The 13,918-nt window shown below is 35.2% G+C and overlaps 1 protein-coding gene across 1 annotated transcript in view; it reads left to right on the top strand. All coding sequences in view use genetic code 11, as the record gives it.

Annotated features, from left to right (window-relative positions):
* Positions 1–2,191: 2,191 nt before the first annotated feature.
* EGR_04408 (Glutamate [NMDA] receptor subunit epsilon-2) overlaps positions 2,192–13,918 on the top strand; it is a gene marked incomplete at both ends in the record, with an annotated part of 13,681 nt that continues 1,954 nt past the window's right edge. Inside the window, 7 exons of the mRNA XM_024493657.1 lie at positions 2,192–2,302; positions 2,847–3,020; positions 4,997–5,269; positions 6,180–6,363; positions 6,797–6,922; positions 10,346–10,566; positions 10,928–11,088. Coding sequence (XP_024351978.1) covers positions 2,192–2,302; positions 2,847–3,020; positions 4,997–5,269; positions 6,180–6,363; positions 6,797–6,922; positions 10,346–10,566; positions 10,928–11,088 — 1,250 coding nt within the window. The remainder of the gene's footprint in view (positions 2,303–2,846; positions 3,021–4,996; positions 5,270–6,179; positions 6,364–6,796; positions 6,923–10,345; positions 10,567–10,927; positions 11,089–13,918) is intronic.

Genomic DNA, 13,918 nt, shown 5'->3' with positions numbered 1-13,918 from the left:
TATTAAGTAGTGCATTATAATTGTCTATCATCCGCCATTCGGTAGATATAAACTGAGTCAAAAAAAAGAGAAACAGTAAAATACCTTACCATTTGTACTAATTTTAATGCTGACCCATTAAAATCTAAAGAATTGCTACTAGGACACCTTTTCAGGCCTGTTTGAGAAATAATCCCTTTTTGAATTGTTTAAACATTTATCTTAAAAAAGCAGTATAATAAATACTGCAATGCAACTACAGGCGGTGCTTGAAGGTGAATTAATGGGAGCGTGAGCGTGTTAAAAGTTTTATTTTTCGAACAAAAACAAAGGTAGCAGATGTTAGCCATATGCTGTCAAGTGATGAAAATTGTAGACTAGATTTGCAGAATCTGAACTCCACAATTCTGCAGAATGTCAAAGTGCACAAAACAAAGCAGACGTAACACGTTCAAGTTACAGTTATCTTAAAAACATCGCAGTTAATTTAAATGCCATAAAACAAAATACCATGAAAAATATGCACAAACAGCATCAAATAAAAAAACTAAGGAAATGTGAAATTAATAATAAATTTTTCGTCAATATAAAAACATGGTAAAGATTTGAAAGTTTAGCATAAAATGTTGGTTGACATGAAGACTATATGTAGGATGGCAGCAAGACACTTCTGATTTTATGAACTACCACGTAACACACGTGAGGTTCCAAACAGAACAAACAGAAAATAACTTCAACATGGGGATTTTTAATGCTGATCATTTGGATACATTAGGGGTACTGCGCATACGTATGTGCTTGTTGCCCTATATCTAGAGGTAATGGATGCTCACCCTTCTCAAGTATACTATTTTAATTCCTGCCTAGATATTGTTAACTATGTAAAGAATTAGATTTCCTCCGTTCATAACAGCGCCTCATATCCATCTTCACGAACTTCTCAAACAACTTTGCACTTTTACTATTTGTCAACAATCAGGCTTAGAACTAGGCTTATTTTATTATTCTTAGATAATTGCAAACTTTAGCATGTAATTGCATGATATAATTATACTTATTTGATGTAAATAAGTGGACTGCAGATGTTTTAAGTAGTGCTGAAAATGGTCTTTTGTCAGAGTTATCCTAATTCAAAAATTCTAGTATTTGACCTAATAACCATTAAAGCGGCTAATGAGCGTCTGGGAGGGAACACAGTTAATTCTAAGTGGATGAAAATAGAGAACGCAAATTTTACAAGTTTACTTCCCACTGTTGGTCAACAAAGTAGTAAAATTAGTTCAAAATTTTAAAAATATTGTTGGTGATCTAAATAGGAGATCAAAACAGATGCTTATTCACCTTGAAAGTTTGAGTCTTTAAAAGTCAATGCTCTGTAGCGTTCTGAGACCCCCTGAAGACGAAGGAAGTCACAATACTCAGGCAGAACATATATTTAGCACAGAGAAGGTTTTTGAACTACTGGCATGGCCTTTAATGGGCTATAAACCTATAATGCAGCAGACTAAAGGTCTTCGTGATGTTTTGTTCGATTAAAATGCGCAACTTTAGTGTCCCTTATTTTGTTGTGCCACTTACTACACTTTTGTAAGAAGCATCGCAATGCAAGTTAGGTGCATTAAAACCGCAAATTTGACATTAGGAGAGCTGCTAAAAATTAACATCGTTTCTCTGTTTTACCGGTTGAGTTCTCGCTGTTCTTTTTGACACTCTTCTCGTGTTTTCTAAAGAATAGAACTAAATATCAAATAGGGCTATGCAAATAAATCAACTTTTATTAGGCGTTTACCAGAAACCATTTGTATGTTAAATTTTTTAACAATACACAATTCTCCACGCCGGTCAGAAACAATTTTTTACTCATTCGTCTCTTTAGTTAATGCTAGATCTTAAGACTTCCTTTATTGGCCCCTCGTTATATCCTAGTACATTTTTCTGAAGACCTAATTTATTTGTTTGGATTCCGTTAATATGTATGCCAAAAAATTAGGACTTGAATCCCCTGAACCTATTGCATTTGTTGACATAGGAATAAAGAGTGATTTTCATAATGTTGAAGATTAGGGGCTATAAACACGACCAGCATAGGTAAATCCACGTAGAAGGGGTGCGGGTTTGCAACGCATTGGATGTATTACACAAATGCAGCAAAATGCAAGATGCATAAAAATTAAATGTTTTTCCCTCCTCTAGCATCATTCGATCACTCGAAATGAACTTTAAAGGTGAACCAATAAGTTTTCTGCCCAATGGAGGCTTAAATGTATCCAAGTTTTTGATTTTCAATTCCAGAATTACCAGTGGTCGAATGAATTGGTTTAAGGTTAGTCCTACTTTATACAAATGCTTGTTTTTGTACAAATAAACAGTTTCTTGTATATCTGCTTTTTACTATGCCACTTCAAAAAAGTATATTGCATCGCTCTTGCCATTTTTCCTATGATCAATGGATAATAACGTTTCTGCCTTTATCTTAGAAAGCAATTGCCTACTGTTTTTTGAGGTCTAATTTTAATTACAGTTTTCCTTTTCTCTGAAAAATGAGTTACACGATGCTTTGTACCTGTCCTGTTATTTAGAATTACATAAATAAAAAATGCACACATATATATAATAAAATTCTGCAGCACCGATGCAATGCAGCAATAAAACGTTGAATAATAGGCGTACTCTTGATAGAAATGGTTTGATGAGATTTCATCACCACTATTATATTGTTCGAGTTACTATTAAGAACATTAGGGTAATGCAAATTAACTAACTAAATCATCGTGATGTTGAAACCAGAGGCGCATAATACTGCAACCACCATGCAACAAAACTGAACTTGCAGCCTATCCCTATTCATGCATTATTTCCTAATTCAGGTTGGTACGTGGTCTATGAGCAGCAAGTGGGGGCGAAGCAAATCGCGATTGTTTATCGACGGAGTCACCTGGCCAGGAGGTGCTAATTCGCCACCCAAGGGTAGGGCTCATCGACTTAAATTGAAGGCGGTTATGCTGCAGGAACAGCCGCTTCTCATATATGGCAATCTCCAGGTACGAATCACCTTATTTATATCCCTAACTGTATAGAGAAATTAGAGCAGGGACGCTTTTAAAATTTGTCATTTATAGTTAATTTATGCCCAAATCTTAGAACCCACCACAGTTATCAGTCCAAAGCTTTGTAGAGTGTAAAACATCTGTTGCCTTTTCGCATGGGCTCTGTTATTCAAGCGTCCAAGATTTTTTTTAATATAAAGATAAAAAAGATAATGAAAATGATTTAAAATTGTGCGAAACATTACGACACTGTAGATAAAATACATTTTTTATTTCCGTGACGGTAGAGAGTATCAACAACAAAACAACAACATGCTTCAAACACTGATCTGAATGGAAGAATGAAAAATCACCATTTTATGGTAGTTCTCTGTGATTTATCTAAGCATGCTTGCTTGCCTTTCGAAGGGCATGATACGCTGAATCAACCACAATTCCGTGCTATCAAACTGCTAGCGTTGCTCACCATTCAAATCCATGTTTGTAACTCCAGAAGGTCAGGCAACAATTGCCGTCTGTAAATGGAACGAATAAAATCGCCTTATTTAAAGGAAGGATAGAAAACAAAAACTGGTAATTTAAGGAATGCATAATTTTTTTCAAGTAGAAAAAGGTGCGACTGTGCTCAATGTCTTAAGAATAGAACAGTATACAAATACTTAATGAGCATTTTTTTTAAAATACGCGTTTTCCCATATTTCACGCACAACATCAGATTCATAAAATTACCTCATTCAATTTATAAAGAGGCAAAAATGATACCATTAAGAGATAGTTATAAGATCTAGGCCCGTAAATGCAGGAGCAAATCATTTCTTTTAATTTTCGAATGATCTTGATGATATGTGTTTGATTAACTAAAAATGTATGCACACTACCTACCTACATTGTCAATCGTTCACTTTCTTATTACTTCCAATTTCGATTGACAAAAACGGAAGCATTGTTTGATGTAACACTTTAAAACTCTTAACAAACTGAGACTGTGGATGTAAAATCGCTTATATTTATCAACTCTTCTTGTTGAATTAGTGACAGTGAAAATTTTAACAGTGTGCAGTGCGTTTTTTCGTATTTCGACCAGCTATAATGTTAATATTCCGTTACGATTAAAAGTGCAGTTAAAGCTTTAAAATGCAGAAAAGTAGATTGGCAAAAAACTCCTCAGAAAACACAAACAAAGGGATTTTTTAATATTTTATTTATTTGGTAGCAATGATAGCAAACTTACAGAAGTCCCACTATAACTATAACTTTTACCGTGAACTGCAATACGATCGACAGCTTCATTTCTGCATCGTTACACAAATATTCTGTAATATCAATCGTAACTAGAATGGTTCACGTCAGTGCAATATATCAGGTTTCTCGTTTGCCTCTTCCTCCTTGGCTTTCAAACCTTTCAAAGGGATATACGGGTTCGGTAAGGGTATTTTCATTGGTAATCGTTAATGGGTACAAATGTATACCTAATGTCCATGGGTATTTTATGATAGTTAGATTTAGGAGGAGAGCACACAGGCATTTTATCACATTTTATTATCATGCACACTACATTGACACCACTTAAGCGTTCATACTAACATTTCGCCATTAGTAATCATTATAATGAAGCTTTCATCCGCAAACAGTAATATTATAAGGGTTAAATACCAATTAGTAACATTGTTTTCACTAAACAGGTGTATGATTGGTAATCTTAATTCCTGAATAATGAAATTGCGCCGATGTTAAATTTGGTAATTTCATGGTAAAGGGAGTACATCTCCACTGCATAATTCGTATACGATAGCTCTTAGATTGCAACACCTTTGAGGTAATGGAACATTGAAAGGTACTAAAGACATAGAAGTCTTCTCATATCTCTAATTTTGTATTCGAGTCAGAATCCAAGTTATACAAACAATGCGCTCATGACAGCGAGCCTTAACTTCATGGAAGTGCCTGAGTCACATTTAAATTATAAACAGGAGGACGGATCTTGCGACGCTAACTCTGTTCCCTGTTGGATTCGAGGAGATAGGGGTCGTTCGCACAAGAAATTGAATTCCATGGTATCGATTGGAAAACCCCTAGACGGACCCAAAAACTTGTCCTTTAATGAACGTTCAGAGACTCGACAAGAAAGGCAACTTGCCTGCTGTACTGGACTGACAATGGATCTCTTAATTGAGCTCATGAAAGATCTTAACTTCGAAGTGGAGCTCTATGAAGTCAAGGACCGCCTATGGGGTGGCTGGACTGTACGTTGCAGGATTATCTCTTAAATATTATTGGTAGGGTTTATCTCTTTACTAACTCTCCCGCATTTAGAGTATTAAAAACCAAACATCTGGGCAATCATAACAACAACGAAGAATGGTAATCATAATATAATTGAAATTCTAATAGTAAAATAGGAAAATACTACTAAGTATAAATGCAAATGTATGAGCGACTTCAAAGACAAAAAAAAATCAAAAAGTTCGGTTATTGTGTTTTCACTTGTCAACATGTGTTTATTAACATCGCCTAAAAAAAGAAAGCTCAATACACTAACCTACTGCCACGTAAACGCTTTCTCATTTTTCGAAACTTCTACGTACAATGAAAGTCAACTGGATTACATTTCCGGTAGGTGGAAACGATTTATTACAACGATGCTTAGGTGGCCAAAGATAACTAGAAAGATTCCCATACTAGCAACTATGAGTCGAAGAAATTTCATTAGAAAAAACAGGAGAAGCCTGCAATTAAATTGAGTTGTATCAAAGGAGGAGGAAGACATCACTGTGGCCTCATAAAGTATTTCTGTCTATCAGAGTATTTTGAACAATAAAATAAAGTTTAAGTTTGATTCCTTGTTACGGTTGCCCATTTCGGCTACCATCAAAGCAGTACCACTTCGCATAGGGTTTAGGTATTTAGCAATTACGACAACTTTAGATAATTTCGGACTTACATCTGTAATATTCCCTGCCTCTTGCCACTTGTATAAAACCGAAGCTCGGTACTAATTACAACCGTTTCATTATTTAATAGTAGTGACTTACTTCTATTATCACGTCTTTGCATTTTAATCTTCATCCCGTGAAAGTAAGTCTCATAGGTGATAGCACCTCACGCACCTAAAGTTTGCTGCACATGCCGAAATTTTGCGTTTTTTTTGTCCAGAAGGAAGGCTGGAATGGCTTGGTTCGGGAAATTATGGAACATAAAGCAGATATGGCCATAACTTCGTTAAAAATAACTCCGAACCGCTCCGAACAGATTGATTTTAGTGTACCTTTCTTGGAAACTGGAATTGCAATAACTGTTGCCTTAAGAGAGGGGGCTATCTCACCTACAGCTTTCTTGGGTAAGAAGTGGCTTTTTGCATGCTTTTTTTCTTGCAATATCGGTGATCTATGTGTGGCTTTCTTTCAAAAAGGAAGCTATTTTAGGAATTCCAAAAATTTTTTTAAAACTAATCCAAAATAAGTGAATTAGTGTTTGTATCCGGTAGGGTTGATTACTGATGCTTTCCAGATAATGGGATTACGAAAATTCGCTCAGTTTTAGTAAGTGACAATTAAGCATTAGTTGAAATAAACAAATTTTACAAAAGAAACAGTCTTTTCAAAGTGCCTAAATCACATTCATGCCAGCTCATTAACTACAATAAGTGAAAATATTCGAAAATTTTTTATAACTCGGTTTTGAAAGAGTGTGACCCGGATTTACCGTTTTGACTGAGTTCTATAAACTTATCAGTTGACAACCAAATTGGGATAGTCTACATTACTTTTCAGAGCCCTATGACTATCAGTGTTGGTGCATCATACTACTCTTCAGCGTTCACGCCTCAGGTGCAGCAATTTATCTCTACGAATGGCTTTCTCCTGTTGGACAGGACCGTGGAAGACTTGTCACCCCAGGTAAATGAACTTCATCCTTTTTTTAGCTCAAGCAAATGCATGTTTGTAATGTATGTAAAACTTTTTAAATAAGGATGACTTTTTTCGGAAAAATCTAGTACTTTTGGTTGAGTCGTAAATTGTAAAATTACCTACTGTTTCGTTCTGATTCCAGTCATAAAGTGTCTCTATACCTAAGTTTCTTACGATTTTTTCAAAAAAATGTCACAAGTTTATTTTGCTTTTAGACGTGCAGAATTGTAGTAACAATAAATAATTTAACTTGCTTTGTTAGCCTTATTAGTGCTCTAAATGCTTAGGCATCAATACAGCCGTCTATTGTTTAAATCCGAAGAGAAAATGGTTAGTTTGCTTTGATAGCTAGTGACAATAATATTTCATATATTTCTTAAATCGGAAAATACTTTGGTTTTAGGCTCAGCTGATGGCTTAATTGAGCACATATGTGATCAAGTAAAGTACGTCGACTAATATACGGTCAAATGCTAAACGGACACTAAGACCTAAAAAAAATTTACGAAGCGTATTCAAGCTAGGCAATCTACAATATTTTTTGCAAATAACTTCGTTTGAAAAAACAAGAGCTACGTTTTAATTACATGCGAGGTTTTCTTACTGCGAATCATGATTTTATTGAGTGCTATGCAATACGCTGTATCAGGCGAACTGTAAAATGCGTCAGGATTCTTTGCTAGCTATTATTGTAATATTGACACAATAAAAGGAAATATCGCGCAAAATACGCCTTGTAAACCAAGCTTAAAACCAGTAGAAGTAAGTAAATTTTTTGAACTCTTTGTACATAATGAGAGTCGAGTAGATGCATTACAGAGTAGCACAATAGAGATATCATCTTTTATCAATCAGGACTAAATTTTGATGCAACCAACGCAGGAAAGCCTAGTGTTACTTTGTTTTTGTGATTAATCAAAATGGAACGAACCGTGACTGACGATTTAAAAAAAAAAACCCAAAGTACATTAAATTTCCATTATTTTGACCGTGATGTTATCATCTCGCCTTAGATTCAAATTTAAATGCACACAATCGTTCAAATATTTAAATTACTATCTAAGTGCCTTAAAGAAGTAGCTCTTGTTCACAATTTTTCTGGGACATTTCATGGATGCAAAGGTCCCATCCCATAGATAATGTATGTTTTTAAGGCTTTATTACTTTCTCCTCAATGTTACTGTAAGTCTAGAGGCGGTTAAACGCTGCTTTCTACATCTAGATAAAATAAAAGCATTTGCTTCGTAATATCTGATGTTAAAAACATTAGTAATTATAAAAACGTGCGTTCAATTTAGTGCACATGCTTTGGAATGCCAAAAGAAGGAGTTAATGTGGTTTTTTCTTCTTCTGATTGCTTCAAAACCTTTCGGAATATTCATCCAGTGGGAGTTTTTACCAATTGCTGTAGCCTTTTTTGTCACCCTAATCAGAATTTCCGAAAAGATAGATTCTTTCAAATGTTCAAACCACTTTGCTAAAAACTCAAAATGTGGTTAATTCAGATTCAAAGATGCGTGTATCCATGCTCAAATACGCAGCTGAACATTTCGGGAGGAGGGTGAAATTCATTGTTGAATTAAGTGTTATAGCCTGAAAATTAGTCTGATTTTGGTGATTCCCTTTTCATGTAAATCATAACTTGTGAAAATCCGTCTAAACCTGGCTATATATGGATTCAATCATACATTTAATTATCAGCTCTTAATCAGTTTGAGTTTGGATTATTAACTTATCGCCAAGTGGGAAAGATCTAATATTTCCCTGTCCTTGGACTTCATAGTTTTATGCAGTCCATTTCGTTTACTGCTAACACGAAAATTCATCATCATAATTTCATAGTTGCATTTTAGTTTGTGCATGCAGTTTGTTTTACCCTTGAAGTGGATTAATAGGTAGAAAGAAAAGCACTACTTTAAAAAGGCGCTGTCACTGGGCCAATGCAGAACACCAAGCTGCAAAACAATGAAGTTTTCAAAGGTGTGATGAGCTTCTAAAAGCAGGGAGTATGGAATACTTAAACTTTAACTAATGCACTAAAAAGCTATGACTGAGGCGAACCTATGTCAAGCTAGGTGGAAATTGAAGTGGAGGTCATGAGGATGTCATTAAACTCAACTTGTTTTAAACAAATTAACAACGTATGGTAGCAACATATGGCGCCTGTAAAATAAATGGCGTAAGAGTGGAGTATGTCAAAATATTGCATGGTTTTTAGCAAAAGAAACCTTTTATTGAAGTGTGTTTGAAGCATACCTATTTATGCCTGACTAGCACCTTCATATTTAATTTTACTAATTTTCGTTAGTTTGATTTGCCCCTCTACGAGAGCGCCGTGGCATTCTCAATACCCTCACTCATTTGCCGTGACTCTCATCAACTCGATATTCTGTGGGAAAATTTCATTATCGTTTGGAAGAACGTGACCCATTGTCTCATAATAAACACATCTCGAATAGTTTGTGAACCTAGTTACTGGCCGAAAATATAACTTATGGCCGAAGCATTAATGGAAATAAATTAGTTGAAAACATTATTACTTTAGATCTATTTTAATTGGCACACTTAAAGGGCCTTAAAGAAATCGCACGGAGCTTTGTCTTAGTAGTGATTAATGTTCACTTAACTGTGTGTCATTATACTGGGCAATCCAGGCTCCGAAGGTTGGGCTTCAACACTGTGACATGGTCCCCGAGGCACTCTAGTAGCCTCCCAACTCTTCTATGCGATAGTACTGTAAGTTTTTCAAGCTAAATTTTCTTTAATTACACTTTATGTAAAAGCCGGGGAACTATGTATCTACTTTGCAATATTTATTTAAGTTCACGTCGGAACTAGCTGGCTGCGTCAACCATGAAAGAATTAATTCTATCTGCATCAAATAAACCCTTAACACAAAATTTAAGCTCCATTAAAGATAATGCTTGTTACTCTAAGGCACACACAGATTTATTTTCAGTGTAGTCAAAAATGCAAACCTGCATGGTTTACCATGGAATCAGAAAAATAAGCACTTTGTGCATTTGAGGAATTAAAAATTTACGCCCATACAGCCAATTTTTTCTTCCTATAGAAATCGTTTGGAAGAAAACATCTTAACTGCAGCTTAACCACAAAATAATTTTTTGTCTTCTAAATCTGTTGCATCCTTATTACTCCTGATTTTTATTTAATGTCAATTTTTGAATATTGATGATTGTAAATAATGATAGAGGAACGTTTTGTGAGTATTTTGGACTAAGGAATAGTGGATTTGGCTCTTACAAGATGGATGCATTCCTTGTAAAGCGAACGACATTAAGTCAGATAAAATAGACGGTGAAAAACTGTTTGAAATCTTGTGCTTAAACCGCGATTTTTAAAATAGAATTTTGCTTGTTGCCAATGCAGCAGGTCCTTGTTCATTTTTAGAGCATCGATTTACAATGTGTCGCTCGCTGTGGCTAATCTGGTCCATGCTATTTGGAGCTGCTGTGAATGCAAACAATCCCAGGGGCATGGCCAGTCGTTTCATCGCCAATATTTGGGCGCTCTTTGCCCTCGTCTTCCTCGCCTCCTACACGGCTAATCTAGCCGCTTTCATGATCTCCAAGGATGACTTTTACGATCTCGAGGGCATTCATGACTGGAGAGTGTGTCTCCAATCTGCAAAAATTGCTTAAATTGGGAGGGTATAAAAACATAGACTAACATAAACTCACGCTGTCACTTTTCATCACGATTATAAAACTTATTCCAAAAGAGTTAAAATTCCTCTTTGTAGCATAATGTTCCTCAAAATGTGCATAATTTAACAGAGTATCTTGAACTCATGCATTTAAAAGTGCAGTTTAATTCCTTATCTTATGGAAGTGATTAATATTCTTCCGCTTTACTAATAATTAAAAAGGCATAAAATATCGCCTAAAAATTAAGTTTATTAAGTGATTCCTTGTAGGAGTACCAAAATATTGGGCATTTTTACTAAGTAAAAACTTCTAAATATATTTCTAGCTGCAACAGCCATGGAACCACAAGCCGCCATTTCGATTCGCAACCATACCAAGTGGAGCCACGGAGGAGAACATAAAAATAAACTTCCCTGAAATGGCTGCATACATGCGCGCTTTTAATCGGACAACAGTTATCAATGGTTTGAAGTCACTAAAATCTGAGTATGTAACAGTGTATATTTCTAGCATCACTGCACATCCTGAATTCTTTACGGCTTTACATAGTAGCAACGTAATAATGGTCGTGGTTGCCTCATTTACTTTTTCTTAAATGTGCCTAGGTTCTTTTCAAGTAATGTGCATGAAAAATGAGTTTATATGGTTTCCATATCAAGAAGGCCATGTGACAAAATATTGTCATCTATGTTATCGTTGATATCACTTAAGTTGATTTCGAGATAATTTCTTTTAAATAAAATATATGATTTTATGTATAGGTTTCCTCTAGGTAAATCGATCAGGCAAAAGTTGTTTACGCTGACATTTTTTATGAACCCCCGAAAGACCAAACATTTAAAAACACTCCTCTAAAAATAACCATTGTTGGTAAGTTAGAAACTAAATAGTTAGACAATGTTATTTTTGGGAAATTTTCAAAAGTAAATTTGTCATTGAATACCTCAAATTAATGGTACATAGTGTAGTCTACGTATAGTTAACACAATAGATAAAAGCTCTTGCTAATCCAAGCAGTATTTGAAAGTTTTGTTCCTTTTTGCAGCTTCATTCTCTTGAGAGAAAAAACCAGCAGTTTGAAAGGAAAGCATTTTGACGGTTTAATTTTCCTCAGAGTAGAATTTTGAGCAAACTAATTCATAAATTTTAACCATGCGAGTAAGCAGTTTTTAATCACAAATCATTTAATGCAGATTTTCATTAGCATTATGCAAATTAGCTCATGCGACTCCGCACAGTAGCAGACAGTTAAAAAAGCTCTTAAATTATTTCGCCCTATCACCAGTATAGTCTATCGTCATTCCCCAAAAAGACACATTTTTACGAATTCCACTTTTTTGAACGCTTTTACGCTAGAAACAAAAAATTACAACAGTCAACACTTATCTGTTTCGTGCATAATCGTTTAACGTCGAGAAAAGCTACAAAATATGAGAGAATATTTAGGGCGGGACAACATTCGCATCCTTTTTTAAAGTGAAAAGTTTCTCATAAGTAACTTCTACGCTATGAGTTATTGGGGTGTTTTTTGCAAAAATAGCACCTTTAAAATACTGGTTGCTCTGTCATGCCTATTGTTTAAGGAGAATTAGTTTTCTCAACTATATTTGAGTTGCACCATCTTGAGTGGATAAACCTCAGCCGTAATTCTTACCTTCAGCAGGTGAACAATTCCTAGAAGGCGCTTTTGTAGATCGCAATGCACCATACCCTAAGTAAGCACGATTTTGTGTGGATGAAGTTGGGGGTGCTGCGCTCTGCTACTTCACCTTTTCCAAACAACATACGACAAATTGGACATTAGGCTCATAGAACGTTGAAACGATTTTAACTTGCTTCTCTGGCTGACAAGCTTGAGTCACATCAGTTTAATGGGATACACTTTAAAACGGTTCGAGAGGAGGGGAAAATAGTACCGAACGCAATAAAGGAACAGATGTATTTCCCATTTTTTTGACAAATTTAATTTAACAAGTCCTTACAAGTTACAAGAGGTTACTGCAGTGAGCCTTGTAGAAAGGCCTAAGTAGGTTTTTTTGGCTGTCTGATGTTCTTTTTACAAATATAAAAACTACATTAGCGCTTAATGTCAGCCCGATAGGAAGCATTTGAACTGTGATGAAGTTTTGTACACGACTCTCCGGATACGTCTCAATGGAAACCGACCGACAATTTCCCCGTTTCATTAGCTTGATTAAAAACACGTTTGGTAACCCTTTCGCACTCTTTTTGGTCGGAAATGATAGGTTGCACATTTTGTATGTTATACTACTTGATAATTCCTTTCAAAAGCTTTTACATTAAACATCTTGTTTGTCTTTACATGTGTTATACAAAATTAGAAACAAAACTCACATAAAATTCCAGAGAGTTATTTATTTGGAAACTGTTATTTAGTGAGTCATTAAGACAAAACTATCTAAAATACTTTTTTTAAATTCCAATAATACCATTAAGGTAACCTTTGCATAAATATTCGGATTTTCTTAGCCACTCTATTTGAAATCCAAGACTGCCAACACAATTTTGCCTTACTAGAGTCATTGTCTGCTTGGATAACTAATTAAAAAATCCACATCATTTTTATACATCAATAATCCTTCCACGGAAGTTATTTTATAAGTTACTGATTAGGGGATTGAGTAGCTGCAGCCTTATATGGTCTGATTCCAAAAGCTATAGCAAAAGGCAGATTAGCTTCTTTGAATCCTACAATAACCATCAGAGCGGATTAAGGTGGGTTCTCTTTCATGAAAAATGAACAACTAAAACAAATTGCCATATTAAAACTGACATGCATGCCATACGCTCTAAGCAGATTGAGTGATTTCTTATCAGAATGAAAATCCCTTTATCAAACCACTTTTATCGTCCGCGTTGCTACAATAGGCCAACAATAGTTGTTCATTATCAGCAGTATTAAAATTTGCTCCAAATGAGCATCGGTTTACCTTCATTTATAAAACTAATGATGAGCATCACGTCATGCTACGTTGCATGTAGTTGTTACAGTTTACTGTTTTTGTTCTTTGTTGTATTTACATTGTGAAAATATGGGACGGGCTCGCTGAAGCCATGGCGATAAATGACTATTTCTTTTACACTGATTATATATTAGTTATTTCTGCCATGAGGGAACGCACTACACATAACCATAATGTTCATTAAAATTTTTCGGCATTTCATTAGTGACAGATTAAGTCGCAACGTGCACCAAAGGATCTCCAGTGGATCAACTTTTCCTTGTCCAAAAATTTATGAGTTATTTGGCGGCTTCAGCTAGGCATAAAAATTCAGCTATGTACAAGAATGTTGC

This window comes from Echinococcus granulosus (genome assembly GCF_000524195.1).
Source record: "Echinococcus granulosus chromosome Unknown EG_S00027, whole genome shotgun sequence".
Lineage (NCBI taxonomy): Eukaryota > Metazoa > Platyhelminthes > Cestoda > Cyclophyllidea > Taeniidae > Echinococcus > Echinococcus granulosus.
The sequence above is the reverse complement of the archived record's forward strand: the minus strand, read 5'-3'. Positions and strand labels throughout refer to the sequence as shown.